Source organism: Desmodus rotundus, chromosome 13 (assembly GCF_022682495.2).
Source record: "Desmodus rotundus isolate HL8 chromosome 13, HLdesRot8A.1, whole genome shotgun sequence".
Taxonomy (NCBI): Eukaryota; Metazoa; Chordata; class Mammalia; order Chiroptera; family Phyllostomidae; genus Desmodus; species Desmodus rotundus.
The window spans coordinates 74829379-74847605 of record NC_071399.1 but is presented as its reverse complement, the minus strand read 5'-3'; the positions used below and the strand labels follow the sequence as shown (position 1 = coordinate 74847605).

General features: G+C 35.4%; 1 protein-coding gene and 1 pseudogene across 14 annotated transcripts in view; one reads left to right on the top strand and one right to left on the bottom strand.

The window, feature by feature from the left end:
* Positions 1-18227, top strand: part of MYCBP2 (MYC binding protein 2) — a 262323-nt gene that overhangs the window by 34554 nt on the left and 209542 nt on the right. For all 14 annotated transcript variants that reach the window (XM_045201677.3, XM_045201639.3, XM_024568966.4 and 11 more), the window contains exons 3-5: positions 10060-10275; positions 16555-16708; positions 17979-18175. In XM_045201677.3, the coding sequence (XP_045057612.2) occupies positions 10060-10275; positions 16555-16708; positions 17979-18175 (567 nt within the window). The remainder of the gene's footprint in view (positions 1-10059; positions 10276-16554; positions 16709-17978; positions 18176-18227) is intronic.
* Positions 3435-4792, bottom strand: LOC139440503 (DDB1- and CUL4-associated factor 13 pseudogene; annotated as a pseudogene).

Below are 18227 nucleotides of genomic sequence, written 5' to 3'. Positions count from 1 at the left end.
AAAAAATGTGAAAGGGCTTTATTCCCATATTATTTAAAAACAAGCATTTCTTTTCATCAAAACTAAAAAAGCCATTTAGTTATACTACACCATCTCCTCCTTCCTTTCTGTCATGACCCCTTTTCTCCTCATCCACCAGACATCTCCTTCATTTAATTTCCTTCTTGTTCATCTTACATACCACAATCTTTTTAGAAAAACTCTTGTTTAATCTACTGTATTAGTTCTCTGTGGCTGCTGTAACAAATGACACAACTCGATGGCTTAAAACAACACAAATTATCTTATAGTTCCGCAAGTCTGAATTTCAAAATGGATCTCACTGGGCTAAAATCAAGGTATCAGTACGTCTGTATTCCTTCTGAAGTCTCTAAGACAGAATTCATGTTTTTGCCTTTTCCAGCCTCTAGAGGCTGCTTGCATTTCCTGGGTTGTGCCCACTTCCATCATCAAAGGCAGCCGTTGTTGGGTGAGTCTTCGTATGCTGTGTCACTAACACTTTCTCCTTCTCTGACTGGCCTGGCACCCTCTCTCGTTTATAAGGACTCTTGTGATTACTTGGGTCTGCACAGATAATCCAGAAAAATCTCCCCGTCTCAAGATTTAATTTAATCACATCTATAGGGTCCCTTTTGCCATGTGAGGTAACATATTCACAGGTTCCAGGGATTAGGAGACATATTTTTGCAGACCGTTATTCTGCCTACCACATCTTTCTTTCCTCCATGTATATTTGTTGGACACATCTTACAAAACGGATACAAATCCAGCTCTTTTCCCTTTCTGTACAGGTGAGTACCATGTGCTGTGAAAGGGAGTTTAAAAAGAACTACCAGTACATATCAGTTTAAAAATGATACCAGTACATATTCAAATGGACTTTTTATAGTCAGCCTGTCCTTGGTTTTTCTGGTCATATAGGTCTCTCATTTCAAAACTTTGCCACTTTCCTCAAACTTCTGATTAACCCCACCCTCCACCAAATGCCTTCACTTTCTACAGGAGAAATATAATCTATTATACAGGAAACTTCTTCAACATCCTGCTACCTAACAGGACTGTCTTAAGTCAGTATCCTTAATAGCAGAACCTGAGACAGGGATTTAAAGTGTACAATTTAGTGAGTTTTGAGGGATAAAATCAAGGTTCAGAAAATTTCCATCATCCCAAGGGTCTCCTCATCCTCTGCTGCATTCCATCTCTCCCTACAGCCCTGTCTCTAGGCAGCCACAGATATCAGCATAGTGACTTTGGGTAGTGTCCATGTAGTTGTGCATATTAACAGTTTAATCCATTTTTTTTGCTAACTAGTATTCCCTCTTATGGATATGTCTTGATTTGTTGATCCATTCACCTATTGGACATTTTTGTGTTTCTAGTTTATGTCCATTGCAGATACAGCTTCTGTGAATATTTATGTAGTCTTTGTATGAATATATGTTTTCATTTTGGGGAGGAGGGGGTAAATAACTAGGAGTAGAATGATTAGGCAGTGTTTCCTTCAATGAGACTCAAAAGCAGTTTATGCTGATGACTGAGATTCAGTACAACAAAAGGTAGTGCATAGCAGGCAGCAGGAACAAGAAATGTTTTGAAGGCGTCTCAGGAGTTACAATGTAGGCTTCCTAATTCTTCCTGGGACATGCTTTCTCTCGGGCAGTGAGCTACAGAGATAGGTGTGGAATGCTTCCACACAGGAAAGCTCATTCAAGTCAGGATCTGAGATATTTTAGGGGGTTCTGGTCATGTAGACATGTCCTGCTGTGCAGCCAGCCATGACAAGTGGAACTCAGGTGATACCATATAGTATATCACAGATTGAAACAGGTTTAATCTTGATATTTATATGAAGCAGTCAAACAAGCCAGTGAGCATGGTCCATTTTCCAGCTATATAACAGAATCATCGATAACTAAACTAACATAAAGAAAACTCTAAAGGCCACATTCCCAGGGGTTGACCAAGGGTCAGTCATGGTTTCTGTGGAGAAATGCCAGGAATAAGCAATCATACCTGCAGTAGGAACTCTTTCCTCAGAGGTAACATGGTAGATGAACATTTAATTTTTAAAGAAACTGTGAAAACTGTTTTTCAAAGTGATTACTCCATTTTACTGTTCTACCAGTATTATATGTGAAAATCCAGTTACTTTATATCTTTGTAAACATACAGTATTACTAGCTTTTAAAATTTTAGTCACCCTAATAAGTATACAGGCATATTACTGATAATGTAAACATCTTTAACTTGCTTTTCTCTAATGACTAATGATGTAAACATCTTTTCATGTGCTTTTATTACCCATTTATATTTCTATTATGTAATGCCTGTTCAGATTTTGCATCTCCTTTTTATAATTGTTTGTCTTATTATTGAATTGTCAGAGCTTCTATATATTGTAGATATAAGTTCTTTGTCAGATGTCTGCATTGCAAATAATTTCTCCTGTTCTGTGGCTTGCTTTTTGTTTTTGTTTTTATATAGTGCTTTAGAAGAGCAGAAGTTTTTAAGTTTTATGAATATAATTGATTGATTTTTCAATATGATTTGTGCATTTTGTGTCTCAAGAAATCTTTATCTACCCCAAGGTCACAAAGATTTTTAGAGATTTTATAGTTTTAGCTGTCATATTTAGGTCTGTGATCCACTTCAGCTTTTTTTTTTTCCTGAGAAAAATGATGTTTTATTATTGCTCCTTGACCATAAATTATCATTTATGAAAGTTACATAAATGCAAGCTGATCATCTTTAAAGTCTCAAAAAGCCAAAATAAGGCACAGAAAACACATTCGATTGGAAAACGTACTGACATAACTCTTATACATGTTCTGTGAAGTTCTAGGAAGAATCATTGCAATAATTACTCAAAGTAATATTAACAGTAATGCAAGAGAGGTTTGGTCTTATATGTCAATTTAACTGTATAGTGTCTATAATAATAGATCAGAGCTAAAGTACATAAAAAGAAGTTTGCAAATACTCTGTATACTTCAGTGGAATAAGAAAATAGATCAAGGATAAAATGTTGGATAGTCTTATCAAGTAGGCCACCTTTTAAAGATAATTTTTCAGGGAAGTTAAAATGAACAACAATAAAGGTTTACACATACAATATGAAACTTGTACTAGAGACAGTACAGCTGACCCTTGAAGAATGTGGGGGTTAGGAGTGCCCACCCCTTGAGCAGTTGAAAATCCATACTTCAGTTGGCCCTCTGCATTCATGGGTTTCCAACCTTTAATAGAAAACACTGTTTTGGTCCAATGTGGGTTCAATCTATAGATACACAACCCAGGAGTACGAAGGGCCAACTCAATATTTATTGAAAAAAAAATGCTGCATTTAAGTGAATCTGGCCAGTTCAAACCCATGTTGTTTAAGGACTGACTATATTTTTATTTGTAGAGTTTACAAATCAAAACATAACAAATAATTATATGTATTGGTAGTAATATACCAAATATTTCACAGCTGCCACTATGTATTTGTTCTTCTCCAACACAATCGGCACAGATCTGGGCTTGCAGTGTTTGAGATGATTCACTTCCTTTTGTCTATGAGCTTCTTTCACGATGCTCTGTTCTTGAATCTGACTGTAGATAGATTTTGTAGATGTCGGTGATGAGCGATACGTTTTATATGAAGATGATGCTGAAATTTCTCTTCCAACTTCTGGTTATAATCTTCGTCTGCCTATTCTCATGATGTAAACACACCCAGTTTTTCAGAAGCATTAGCTTTCCATAGACGAATGTTCATTTCATCAGATCTCCACATCATGTACTTGCTGTCAAAAGTCCATTTTACACAGATAACATGTTGCATTCTTTTTGTGTGATATACTTCCCTGCTTCTACTTTGTCCACATGAAAGATTTGAATAGGTTTATCAAAATGAGCGGACACGAACTCTTTCCCAGTGGGAGAGTAATCCACGCCAAGCACCACAGATACGTGATCCATGTGCATCGTTACAGGAGTGGCCAGTGCACGCGTATCACAAGTATGTAAGTTGTAATCTTCATTTGCTGCAGAAAAACGAAAGCTTCCATAAGGTTCCAACAACTTGTATTTCTTCTCATATCTAAGATGACCTTTTCCAGAGGAGTAGCTTGTCTCATATCTCTCATCATATAGTACCATATGCCTGTCAGAAGCACAGCTTCCCAAGAGAAATATCTCAGTCAGGTTAAATTTAACACTACTCATACTGTCAAATCCCCAGGTCATTGAACATATAGGGCTGGTCCCAGATGTCTACTTGCTGTTCACATGTGGCAAAAATAGCTTCTTTCCAGTGCTGCCCAACTCCTGTATATACTGTCTTTCCTAATAATGTATGCAGTGGTTCTTCCTGTTCTCCAAGCCTGGTACATCCATTCTCCATTGCCTCACCATTTTGTCATTACCAGCAGGGAAAAAAAGAATTCCCACAAAAATAAGTACGTATTCCTCATACAAAACGTTCATGTGCTTGTATTGTACAGGTACAGTTACAGGTCAAATTCCAAATTCTAACCACTCCATCACATGCCCCAGAAAGGACAATAGCCAGGCTCTTTGGATACTTTGCCAAGCAGTTGACTTTATCTCAGTGACCATCCAGAGAAGCAAGGAATGATTTTGCAAATACGTGTTCCAGTTTGGTAGCATTTAAAAGCGCTTATTTATTCTTGTGGGACCGCAAAAGGATGTAAGGTTGGATCACAGTTTCTTGGAACTCTCTCTAAATCTAACTTGGTTTGCTGACATAATTGTCCAGGTTCTGGCTCAGCAGCATCTTCACCTTCATCTTGGCTGCCAGTTCTTGCTAACTCCACGAGTGTTTTCCTCTGGGTTCTGGTTACTGCCTCCTCCCATTTCAAGTTAATTTTTATATATGGTATGAGATAAGGATTGATGTTCATTTTTTCCCACATTGGTATTCAATCGATCCAGCATCATTTGTCAAAAAGACTTATCTTTTACTGTTGAATGTTTTGTCATTTTTGTAAAAAATCAGTTAACCATATTTGTTTGGACCTATTATTGGAATTTACTATGTATAATTGACCTATATAGCTATCTTTATATCAATACCCTACGGTATTATAATAGTTTTGAAATCATATGTCTTTCAACTTTAGCCTTTTTAGAAAAATAATTGCTTTAATAGCTTTAGATCCTTTATATTTCTATATATTTTAAAATCAGCTTGTAAATTTCCATTTAAAAAAAAGAAAACCTCTAGAATTTTTATTGGGATTGCATTGAATCTATAGATTTGAGGAATAATGGCCATTTTACTGAAACTGAATCTCCTATCAATGAACATGATTTAGCTCTCCATTATTTGTCTCCTTTAATTTTTCTCAGCAGCATTATTTTGGTTTTCAGTAGAATTTTACTAAATTTAACTGTAATTATTTTATGTTTTTGATGTTATCATAAATGCTGTTATCTTAAAATTGTTTGTTTTTAATTTTGAGATGATTGCTATGTGAATGCAGTTGTTAGAAATAATACAGAGAACTCTTGTATACCCTTCACCCATTTCCTCTCATTGGTAAGGTCTCGCATAGTAAACACACAGTATATCACATAGTACATCACAACCAGGATTGAACCTACTGATCTTACTCAGATTTCACCAGTTTTACTTTACATGTAGTCGTTTGTGTGTGTGTATGTTTAGTTCTGTGCAGTTTTATCAGACATGGGCCTGTGTGATTACTACTACAGTCAGTATATAGAACAGTTCCATCACAAGGATCCTTTGTGCCCCGCCTACAGCCATCTATATCTTCCACCCTCACCCTGCCCTAGCCTCTGGCAGCCACAGCTCTGTTCTCCGTCATGAAATCATGCAGTATGTTACCTTCAGAGGTTGGCTTTTTCCCACGCAGCACAATCCCTTGAGATTCATCCAGACTAGTACATATAGCACTAGTTTATACCCTCTCTTTTTTTTTTGCTGAATAAACATTCTTCGGTACGGGTATACCAGTTTGTTTAACCATTCACCCACTAAAGAACATCTCAGTTGTTTCCACCTTTGGTTATTTTGAATAAAGCTGCTGTGCATATTCATGTGTTGGTTTCTGTATGACATAAGTTTTCATTTCTCTGGTACAAATGCCCAAGAATGCAGTTGTTGTATTGTACTGTAAGCACATGTTTAATTTTGTAAGAAACTGCCATACTTTTTTCCAGAGTGGCTGTATCATCTTACATTCGTATCAGTAATGTATGAGAGATCCAATTTCTCCACAGTCTCACCAGCATTTGGTGTCACTATTTTTTATTCAGGCAATCTGATAGGTATGTAAGATATATACATATATAACTATATATATACACATATATGTTCTCATTTTTGTTTTAATTTACATTTTCCCAATGATTTGTGATAGTGACTCTTTTTTCATGTGCTTATTTGACTTCTGTATATCTTCTTCAGTGACATGTCTGTTAATGACTTTTGTCCATTTTTTAACTGGATTACTTGTTTGTTTTTTACCGAGCTATGAAAGTTTTTTTGTATGTTCTAGGTGCTAGTCCTTCTTCAGATAAGTGATTTGCAGATGTTTTCTTCCAGACTGTAACTTTAACGCTATTACTTTTAAAATTATATTTTCAATTGTTCACTCCTAGTATATAGGTATTAGGTTGGCCAAAAAGCTTTAGTTTTTTCCATTCTGCAGCTCTAGTAGCGCTTAGTTGTCTTTAACTTTATTCAAAACTATTTTGTTAGATTGTATTGTGACAGCTGTCATAGTGTGCATTTTTAAAAAACTTAAACAATTGGTGAATTTCTGTGCAGCCATTTAAATAATGTGGAAGAAGATATGTAGCATTTTTGGCATATTACGCTTTTTTAAAAATCATCATTCCATGATTTTATTTTTTATTTAATCTTTATTGTATTTTTTTCCATTACCATTAGGTCCCCTTAACTCCTCTCCCCCCAGCAATCACCACACTGTCGTCTGTGTCCATGAGTCCTTTTTCCTTTTTGTTCAATCCCTCCACCCCCTAAAGCCCCTACAGTAGCTTTCATTTGCTTTTCATCTATGAGTCTGTCTCTGTTTTGCTTGTTAGTTCAGTTTATTAGATTCCACATATGAGTGAAATCATACGGTATTTGCCTTTCTCTTACTGGCTTATTTCACTTAGCATAATGTTCTCCAGATCCATCCATGCTGTTGCAAAGGGTAAAATTTTCTTTTTTACAACTGAGTAGAATTCCATTGCATAAATATCCCATAGTTATTTTATCCACTCACTTATTGATGGACACTTGGGCTGCTTCCATATCTTGGTGATTGTAAATAACGCTGCAATGAACATAGGGGTGCTTTTGTTCTTTTGAGTTAGTATTTTAGGTTCCTTTGGATATATTCCCAGAAGTGGGATTGCTGGGTCAAAAGGCAGATCCATTTTTAATTTTTTGAGGTGTCTCCATACTGTTTTCCACAGTGGCTGCAGCAGTCTGCATTCCTACCAACAGTGCACAAGAGTTCCCTTTTGTCCATTTCCTCATCAGCCCTTGTTGTTTGTTGATTTCTTGATGATGGCCATTCTGACAGGTGTGAGATGGTATCTTATTGTGGTTTTCATTTGCATTTCTCTAATTCGTGATAATTAGTGACATTGAGCATCTTTTCATATGTCTATTGGCCATCTGTATGTCCTCTTTGGAGAAGTGTCTATTCCAGTCCTTTGCCCATTTTTTTCATTGGGTTGTTTGTTTTTTTGGAACTACTTTATACATTTTGGATATTAACCCCTTATCAGATGTATCAGCAAATATGTTCTCCCATTCTGTGGGTTGTCTTTTTATTTTGTTGATGGTCAAAACAGCATGGCACTGGCATAAGAACAGACACATATATCAATGGAACAGAGTAGAGAGCCCAGAAATAAACCCACACCTTTATAGTCAATTAATATTCGACAAAGGAAGCAAGCACATACAGTGGGCTAAAGAGAGTTTATATAATAAACGGTGTTGGGAAAATTGGACAGATATGTGCAGAAAAATGAAACTAGACCACCTTCTTATACCACACACAAGAATAAATTCAAAATGGATCAAAGACTTAAATGTTAGACCTGAAACCATAAAAATCCTAGAAGAAAACATAGGCAGCAAAATCTCAGATATTGCTTGTAGAAATTTTTTATTGGATGTATCTCCCCAGGCAAGGGGGAAAAAAGAGAAAATATAAACAAATGGGACTACATCAAACTAAGTTTCTTGGCGTATTATGCTTTATTATTTCAAGAAGGGTAAAAATGCAACTGCAATGCAGAAAGAAAAAGATTTGTGCAGTGTATGAAGGGGATTGTGACTGATCGAATGTGTCAAAGGTGGTTCGTGAAGTTTCTTGGTACTCTTGACATTTTGGCCAAATAATTCTTTGCTGTGGGGCTGTCTTATGCATTGGAAGATGTTTAGCAGCCCCCTGGCCTCTACCCACTAGAAGCCAATAGTGGGAGGTAGCCGATATACTCAAAATAACCAAATTAATAAAGTTATTGATGAAAATGAAAATGTCTTTTATTTTATGGAAAAAAACTAAGTGGAGTTTTTGGCTGACACAATATATTACTCATTTTTATCTATAATTCTGGTATCCTGTGACTTTGCTAAATCTATACCTTATTTCTAGTGGCTTTTTTTTTTTTTTTTTGCAGACTTTCTAAGATTCTTTACATGTTCTGCAAATAAAGGCATTTGTTTTGTAGACTCTTTCTTTCTAACTGTACTTTTTCTTGGCTTGTTGCACTGGCCTGTCTAGTACAATGTTAATCAAATTGCTTAGAATAGATATCTCTGCCTCCTTTGCAGTCTTAACTTTTAAGCATTGTTTTTTACTATGTTTATGTTAGGTTTAGTATTTCATAGATACCCTTTATCGAGTTTTAGAAATTCTGTTTCTAGTTTACTTAGACTTTTTTTTTTATCATGAATGGGTATTTGATTTGTGTCAAATGCTTTTTCTATCTTTATTTACAGTATCTTAATATTTTTTTCTATTGCTTTTGTTGGTATGGAGAAATTACACTGCTTTTCCAACGTTGAGCCAGCCTTGTTTTTGGCTTGATTATGATCAGTTATCTTTTTATATATTGTTGGATTTGGATTGCCAACATTTACTTTTTAAAAAAATATCTCTAGAGGACATAGTCACACATTATATGTAAATTAACTTTAGTACATTTTTTATTTAATAAAGAGTATTCTGTTTTTTCCCAGATATTTATGGAAGAAGGGTAGAATTTTTTGAGACCAAGTGTTTTTGGAACTTGAGGTGTCATTTTATTTTTCTTGGATACTTCCTAACTATATACTAATTGTTGGAATTTGGATTTTTAGAATATCTTAAAAGAGTTCTGTAAATATTTATATAAAAATATTGTGGTCTGATGAATAAAATGCTAGGACAAGATAAAAATTATTTAGTTTTAACAATTAAATTCCTAAGCATGTGATTTTTAGTATTTGCCAAGACCGATAGCTGAGAAAGAAGTTGAGGAAAGCCTGTGTTCATAATCTGCAGTTTTCTTCACATTACCGTTATTTGAATGAGAGTGAAATTCAAAGAATTAGCTAAAGTTAAGGGCTTTTCTTTTTAGCTCTGATAGGAGCTAAATCCCTATGTCTACTTTTAAAAGAAATCAGAATGTAATTCAACATTTGTAGAAGACTCAACAATACATTTGGTGTCCCTTTGAAAAGCCCCAAATTAATATTCTTTGATACTGTATTGGTTAAGCTGTGTTGGCTCTATTCCTATCATGGGATAAAAGGGTATTTTTGTTAAGTTCTTTGCCTGCTCCTTTCCAGCCCTTGTCCAGTTGGTTATTGCTGTTACTCAGAAAGTGGCAAAGTATGGTGCAAAAGAAAGGGTGCTGTAAGTTGAAACAGTAGACTGAGATTGTCTTTGCTCTACCAGTTATGTGGCTTCTGCAAGTCATCTAGCATGTCTAATTCTGATCTTCCATTTTTTATTTAAAATGAGAATTGATGATGGAAAGGAATATGAAATTGAAATATTTTATCTTATTTTTCAGTTTGAAAACTTGGAGAATACAGTAATTATACCAGATATCAAACTACATAGCAATCCTTCTGCATTTAATATTTATTGCAATGTACGTCATTGTGTTCTGGAATGGCAGAAAAAGGAAATATCATTGGCAGCTGCATCTAAGAACTCTGTGCAGAGTGGAGAGTCAGATAGTGATGAAGAGGAAGAATCCAAAGAACCCCCTATCAAGCTTCCAAAGGTAAGTCACTAAGATTCACTTAGGTACATAACCTACTGGTGTTTGGGCTATAACACATATTTGCATTGCTCGCTTTTCTTAAGATTTTCTTAAGATGGCTTAGGAGTAAAAATAGATCTAGAGCAGGCCAGGAAAGCTCTATGCAACTTTATAACTGGAGTGCTAACAGGGTCAATAATTGTGTAAATGAAAAGATGCTGCATAGTCAAAAACAACCAATTCTTAGACTGGTTTTACTGAGTAAGAAATAAAATGTCAGGTATTCTTAAGGCAGTATTTTTTTTTTTTCATTCTTACCCAAGGACTTTTTTTTCTATTGCTTTTAGAGAGAGAGAAGGGGAGGAAGGGGGAGAGAGAAAGAGAAACATTGATGGGAGAAAGAAACATCAATTGGTTGCCTTCTCCAAATGCCCTGACTGGGGATGGGACTCTTAACCTAGGTATGTGCCCTGACCGGGGATTGAACCCACAGCCTTTCGGTTTATGGGACGATGCTCCAACCAACTGAGCCACACTGGCCAGGGTCTTAAGACAGCATTTTAAAGCATGATTGATACTGTCAAAGATGGAGAGTCAAAGGGGTTTTCAAAGAAAATTAAAAGAAAATCACATAGCCCAAATAATACACTTTTTCATCAAGTACTGACCCATCAGGCAAGAGGGTACACTGATTGAGAACATTAGTAGTAGGTTCAAACTGCCTGGGTCCAAACACTCACCATTAAAAATACTAGCTGTGTGAATCTGGGAAAGTTATTTGACCTCTGTGTGCCTCAGTTCTGACATCAATGTAATGGGGGTAGTAACTACTCATAGGGTTGTAAGGGAGGAATCAGTGAGCTAATGAATGTCGAATGCATGCCTGCTCAATAAATGATAGCTGTCATCATAAGTATCAGGTTAGATGCCAACAAGAAAATGTGTAGGTGCATATACATTTGATTACTTTTCAAGGAACTCTTTACTTTGTTAAGAAATACTTTTTATCCAAGGAAATTAAACTTCTTGTATGCCTAGCACTCCCATGACACTAATTCCAACCCCACTGACACTTTCTAGAGTAATGTAATGCTGCGTAACTGGTCCCCTGCTCTGATCTCACTGTTCTCTCATGGACTGATTTTACTAGCAGCCCAGTATCCTTACTAGAAAATCCAAGTCTGATCAAATTCTTGCTCCTGCTCTCTCTGCCTTCGCCCTATTCAGCCACTCCACTCTAGCCAAAACAGAACACTGGTACTTTTCTAGTGATGCTCTTGCTTCTGCCTGCAAGTGCACCTTCCAGTCAGTGTTGCATCCTTACTCCCTTGTGTGTTCCTCCATACCTACCATGCCCCTTTAATCCTTAAGACACTAGATATGCCTGGTGTCCCTACTACATACAACTTCCTTAAGGGTAGGGATTGTGTCTCATCATTTAGTTTATTTTGATTATAATATAATAACATAATAATATAACATAACAATATAATATAACATGTTACTTGATACAAGCTGAAAGAGAATTTACTGAATTAACAAGTAAATAAATGAGTCTACTAAGTCTATCCTTTTTAACAAAATATGTGGAATGACTATTATCAAATATGACTGGATAGAAATTATGACTCCTAAATATTACTATTAAAAATTATGTAGCTATAAAATTTGGAACTCCTTAGAAGATCTGGAAATAAAATAATTAAAGACAGTTTGAGCTGTGTGAAAACTGTATTTTGGGTAAAATAACTTAATATAGAAACATTTAGGTGGGAATAAAAAAGTCCTTTTTAAAATGCTAATGATTAATGACCCACGAAAAAAACGGAAAGCAAAAAACCCTGACAAGCAAGGTCTACGTAACAGTCAAATTGAATTTACTTTTAAAATTCAAAACGGGAAAAAAAAATGTGTCAAAATGATACTTTAGCAAAAAATAAAAACTGTCTCAATTATGTGAGAGAAAAAAGAAGAGGAAGCAACCTCAGGTGAGAAGGAAAGCAACAGCCAGACATTCCAGAGGAGCAAGAGAGGAACAACAAAGAATGCAGGAACTGACATGAAAGAGGAGCATCTGGAGTAGAGGCCCAGAACTGGCAGAAGGAAAAGAAAGAGCCAGCATTGCCAGCCTGCCCTCAAACTCCAGGCACCTCAGACCCTAAAGACTTCATCCTTTTTTCTTTTGTGTCAATCAATCCTTTATGCCCTGCAGATGGCTGCCAAAAACATACACTGTGCCACTCCCCACCCATGCCCCAACCCCTAGCATTCTAACTGCCTCTCTTTCCTTTCTGCATTTTTATTTATTTATTATTTTTAAAGGTTGTCTCTACCAAATATTTACTTTATATAACAATTTTTAAAAACAGTATAATTTACTCTATAGTAATATGTAAGCCTATGTTTGTTTTCTTCTTGAGCTTTTTAAAACGTATTTTGGAAGTATCAATATTAGAGGTAATACAAGAACTTGTTCTAATGGCAGAGAATTAATTGTTAAATCTAAATGTGATGCAATTAAACTTTTTATGTTCATACTTGTTAGTGAAATAATAAAATTACTTTTGGAAATATATGAGTTGAGGAGAGCAAAATAAAACTTGAAGGACTTATTCAGTCATTTTGCTTTGGCCAAGTATGTTTTTATCTCACTGTTCCCCAGCAGTGACCTTGTACTGGCTGTATCAGACAGTTGTTTCGATTTTGTGTTCTTTCAGGTATAATAGAGAGCCTCCAGGATTTAATTATTTGAAAGCAACAGTAAAGATAAAATTCAGTAAATGTACAAAGGATTCTTTTCTGAAAATAAGTGGAAGAATGTGTTCTTTGGTAGTTATGGTTTATTATTGAAAGTGTCAAAGCTTATTGTGTTATCTGATTATTATAATGAACTATTCTATTTAAAAGTTACATTTATCAGTTTTGCTAATTATAGGGGCAGGACATATTCATTGTAGATAATTTGAAAAATGCAGAACACTTTTTATAAAGAGAAAATATAATGAAAAGTTTGAAGTTAGTTTTAAAACTCTATTAACCAAAAAATACCCACTGTGAACATTTTTATATACACACATTAAAATATATGTCTACACAAATGAAATCGTTATGTGTTTGAAGTACTATATAGTTTTCTCCTTATCCAGGGGTGCTTGACCTTTTGGTGTCTCTGGGCCACACATTAAATATACAAACACTAACAAAAACAAGAAAATCTCATAATGTTTTAAGTAAATTTACTTAAAACATTAGTAAATGTTGGGCCGCGTTCATAGCCGTCCTGGGCCTCATGCGGCCCATGGGCTGCGGGTTGGACACCCCTGCTTACTTTTTTCTTCCTAATATTGAGGGAGCAGGGAGTAGAGTGTGTTCTCATTGACTATAAGACAAGCTTCTAAGTGTAAAGTGCAATTTTAAAGTTCACACATGTGATAAAAAACTCTCAGCCAAACCTCAGAAAAAACCTTATTCACAACATGTTTTGTTCCTCTGCTTACTAATTCAAAACTAAATATGATTGGGAAACTTGAGGGTGAGTTTTATTTGTTGCATATTGAATACATACTACTATTTTGGAAATGAATTAGTTTTCCCCTTATTAGAAAGAAACCTACAGTGAACTTTAAGATACAGGTAATTAGTGAGAATCCACAGTGGTTGACTTAGACAGATGGGTAATTCTCTTGTCAGGATCAGTATGACCAACATGTTTTGGGGTATGTCTCACCAAAACCAGCTGGTGCTCTGCTCCTAGGCAGCCTCCCCGAGTTGCCTGTTGTCATGTTTATTATTACAACTTAAACTTATCAGAGGGACAACTCAGAAGCTTGTTCAGTAAGTAGCCTTACTGTTTTTGGCAAGGTTCTGTACTTTATTGCTATAGAAATTGTACTTATAAACAAACCATAGCCAAACATGTCATCTGTGTAGCACTTTTATTTTGAATAATGAAATGTTAGCATTGGTAGTTGTGGAGTAAGCAATCTTAAAGACTGATAGGGTGTAGCAGTCTCCTATTCACCTGAGAATAGAGCTCCATGTTCTGTACTTATAAGATATTTGACTTCAGATTTATTTCCTGCAAGTATATAAGCAGATGGAAAACTTGGACAACATAGTTTTATTTTCTAGTGTATTCCAGGAAAAGAAACTATATCAGATGGAAAATTTTCATTGCTTAGTGCATTTAATTAAAACTCTATACAAACATTTTTTGTAGTATTAGCCGTTAGATGACTTCTTTAAAAATAGTTCTACTAGTTATTTTGAATTCCCAGTGATATTTATATTTTTCAGAAAGCTTCCAATGATAATCAGAACTGCAACTGACTTGCCTGCAAGATTTGACCCTTGCCTGGAAAATACATTTCTGAGTTGCAGTGGTTTTTACACACAGCTGAGAGAGTAATTAAATATTTGTTATGTGTCAGGCACTAGGTTAGTAATTGGAGATATCAATGTTGTTAAGTCAAGCCCCTTGTCCATAAGAGACCACAGTTTAATTGTGAAAATGAAAACAAAAATATTCAGTTATACCGTAACATAATCAATACTGTTACAGAGGTCTGTACTGGGTAAGAATTATATACAAGGCTCATTTACCCTGTTACATTATAAACTCTTAGAGAACATGGTCTAGTATATCATTATATTTCCTGTAACAAGGTGTACAAAATAAGTGCTTAAGAAATGTTCATGTAATATATGAGGTCTGTCCAGAAAAAGTCCAACCATTGTTAATATAAAGAGAATGGTTTGCACAACATCGATGTAACCTGGCAGCCAAGGAGAGTGGACTGGAATGCACATGTGTGAACAATGACAACTTCACTGCACTAGTCAGTGGGGAAAGTAGATGCACGTGAGTGACCATGTGTATTGTGTGGCTGTCACTTTCAAAATGACTGAACAGGTAGGGCAACCAATATGCATCAGATTTTTCGTTAAACCTCAACATTCCTCCCTGGAAACTATTCAGACGATTCAGATGAGTGCAGCTATGGGCAACTGGTGATTGGCAGCTTCATCATGACAACACGCCTGCTCATGCATCATGTCTTGTGCAGAGTTTTTTGGCAAACCATCAAATCACACAGGTGACTCAGCCCCCCTACAGCCCAGATTTGGTGCCCTGTAACTTCTGGCTTCTCCCCAAACTAAAATCACCTTTGAAAGGGAAGAGACTTCAGACCATTGATGTGATACAGGAAAACAAGACGGGGCAGCTGATCGCGATTAGAGAACTATGTGAGGTTCCAAGGTGCCTACTTTGAAGGGCACTGAGACATCATTGTCCTATGTACATTGTTGTATCTTGTATCTTCTTCAATAAATGTCTCTATTTTTCATATTACTTGGCTGTATACCTTCTAGACAGACCTCATATATGAATTAATGCACATACCTCAGTAGAGAGAATATTCTTCCATTATTATGTGTAATAAAATTAATGCTTTGGTGATTTTATACTAATTATTCTTACTTTAACTTTTTGTGTTACTTTTCCAAATAATTTAACACCTGCTGAAAATATGTGTCATTGTTTGAGAAGTAGATTCTTATTATCTATTGTTATATTAGTCCTCTGAAGGTATCTTCTTATATTAGTTCATCACATTTCTCTCTCATTCTTTAGACTTATCTTTTGCTAGATGCTGAGTCAAATTTTATTGATCCTGAAGAGGAATGATAAGATAATTAAAGTACAAGTAGTGGTGATCTTTTAGCTAGGCAGTTTTAAATTCTTTTCATGATAAATCCTAAAAGAAGAAGGGACACTGTTTATAATAATAATGTGACAATTGTGCCATTATAGGAAAGGTGAAGATTAAAAGCTCCTACTTTACTCTTTTCACCTGTGTGCCATGTTGAGTTTTTTTTCTGGGTATAAGTAGTAATTAACATAACTTTTAACAAAAGAATGCTGATTTTTGCTTGAGTACAGACTAATGACCTTTATAAGTTAATAGTTTTTTTTCTTAGTAAGTACAATCTAGTACTTAGTTTAGTGTTACAAATAATTTTCATAATATTTTATTAGGGCTTCATTATGCGAAAACTACTTTTTAAACAGTGACACTCTTTTTTAACCTTACATGTAACTGGATGTTTTTTCAAATCTAAATCCTGAAGTAAACATACTGGCTGTCTTTTTTTTAATGTGTTTCTTTTTGTTTATGCTTTTTAAATATTCCAACATTAATCATTTGCTGTGGAAGTAAGCCACACCAATTAAACTGCCTGGGAAGTGTTACTAGTTTACATGTTATAAGGTATAATTTTTTTTTCCATCTTAAATAGATCATTGAGGTTGGACTTTGTGAAGTTTTCGAATTGATCAAGGAGACACGATTTTCTCATCCATCCTTGTGCCTCAGGAGTCTCCAAGCCCTGCTTAACGTGCTGCAGGGGCAGCAGCCGGAAGGCCTCCAGTCAGAGCCACCCGAGGTCCTAGGTGAGAGCTCAGCCGCATTGAAGCCTTTCATGGAAATAGCTTCTCTTAGGAAGCACATATAGCAGCCTGCATGGCAGTCTTTGTTTAATTGTGGTGCTGAGACAGCAGGGGTAAATTTTAAGGTATTTTGCTATGCTCTACCAGAGTTTTGTTCAAAAGTTACAGATATATTTTGACTATTCTGATGATGGAGAAATAGTAAAACATAAATCCTTGGTATCTGGGTAAATCATCAAGCCTTATAGTCAATAGTCACTGTTAACTTAAATTGTTCTTATTAAACCTTTGGTCAAAATATCTAATACTAACTTTCTTCAGCTTTACGTGTTACTCTGCACAGTTAAAAGGTAGGAGAAAGGGGACCAATGCTACCAACCCAAATAGCACAAACGTTTCTAAACAAAGGACTATTTTTTGTAATCATCATAGATACAAGTCTATTTGTGTCATAGATAAAGCTTCTGAATTAGTAGCACCTTCCATTAAGTAAAAATCTTTGCTTTTTGTAAAATGTATTAGAGTTTTATGAATACTGGCCTTTCATGCTATTGACTTAGGCTCAACAATATTCTGTAAGCAAGATAGGAGCTCTTAAGAAATAGAAATAGAAATGGAGACATAATTTTGAAATCGGCTAATTGTTTTTCTGTGATGTGAACTGTGGGCCTTTGAAGAATCTGGATATTTATTAAGGAAAGCAAGGCTCTGAGATAGGAAGGAAAGTGACTAAAAAATACTATGCTAGAATGTGGAGATTTTTCTAGTGTATAAAATGAATCACATATCCCTTCTATAAGTGTGAACTGCTATACTAGCAATAAAGCCAGTTTTATATTAAAACAAACTATAGCATGTATTTTATGTATTTTGTTGTTTTGCAAATACATAATTTTCTGGATACTTAACATTTTAAGAAGCTTGTTCTTCCAAGTTTAAAGGAAAAATAAGTGCCGTGAGCAGTCTGTTATTTGATAGGATAATTCTGGCATAGGTGAATCCCTTAAGGAAAGTTTCTTTGAAATGACCTTGGATGGATTCTGTGTCTTCATTTACAAAAATGAAGAGCCGAACTAAATGTTTTCTAAGGTCCTATTGATATAAATATTCTAACTTTGGGAGGAAAAGGGTAACTAGAAAGGAATTAATGTGAAATAAGTATTTAAGCTGCCGTCAATATTTTTTTATAATGAGGCAAGGTAAAAATAAGTGAATGTATACATTAATGTTCTGTCTGTTAAATGACTATAATTGAATTCTGTTCTATTCACAGAGTCTCTCTTCCAGCTTCTTTTGGAAATCACTGTTCGAAGTACTGGAATGAATGACAGCACAGGACAGTCTCTGACAGCACTTTCCTGTGCTTGCCTCTTTAGTCTGGTGGCTTCTTGGGGAGAAACAGGAAGGACACTGCAGGCCATCTCTGCTATTCTCACCAACAATGGCAGTCATGCTTGCCAAACTATTCAGGTATTTCATATTTAAAGCTGCTTAAAAAGTTGTAAGATGCTGAATTGAAATT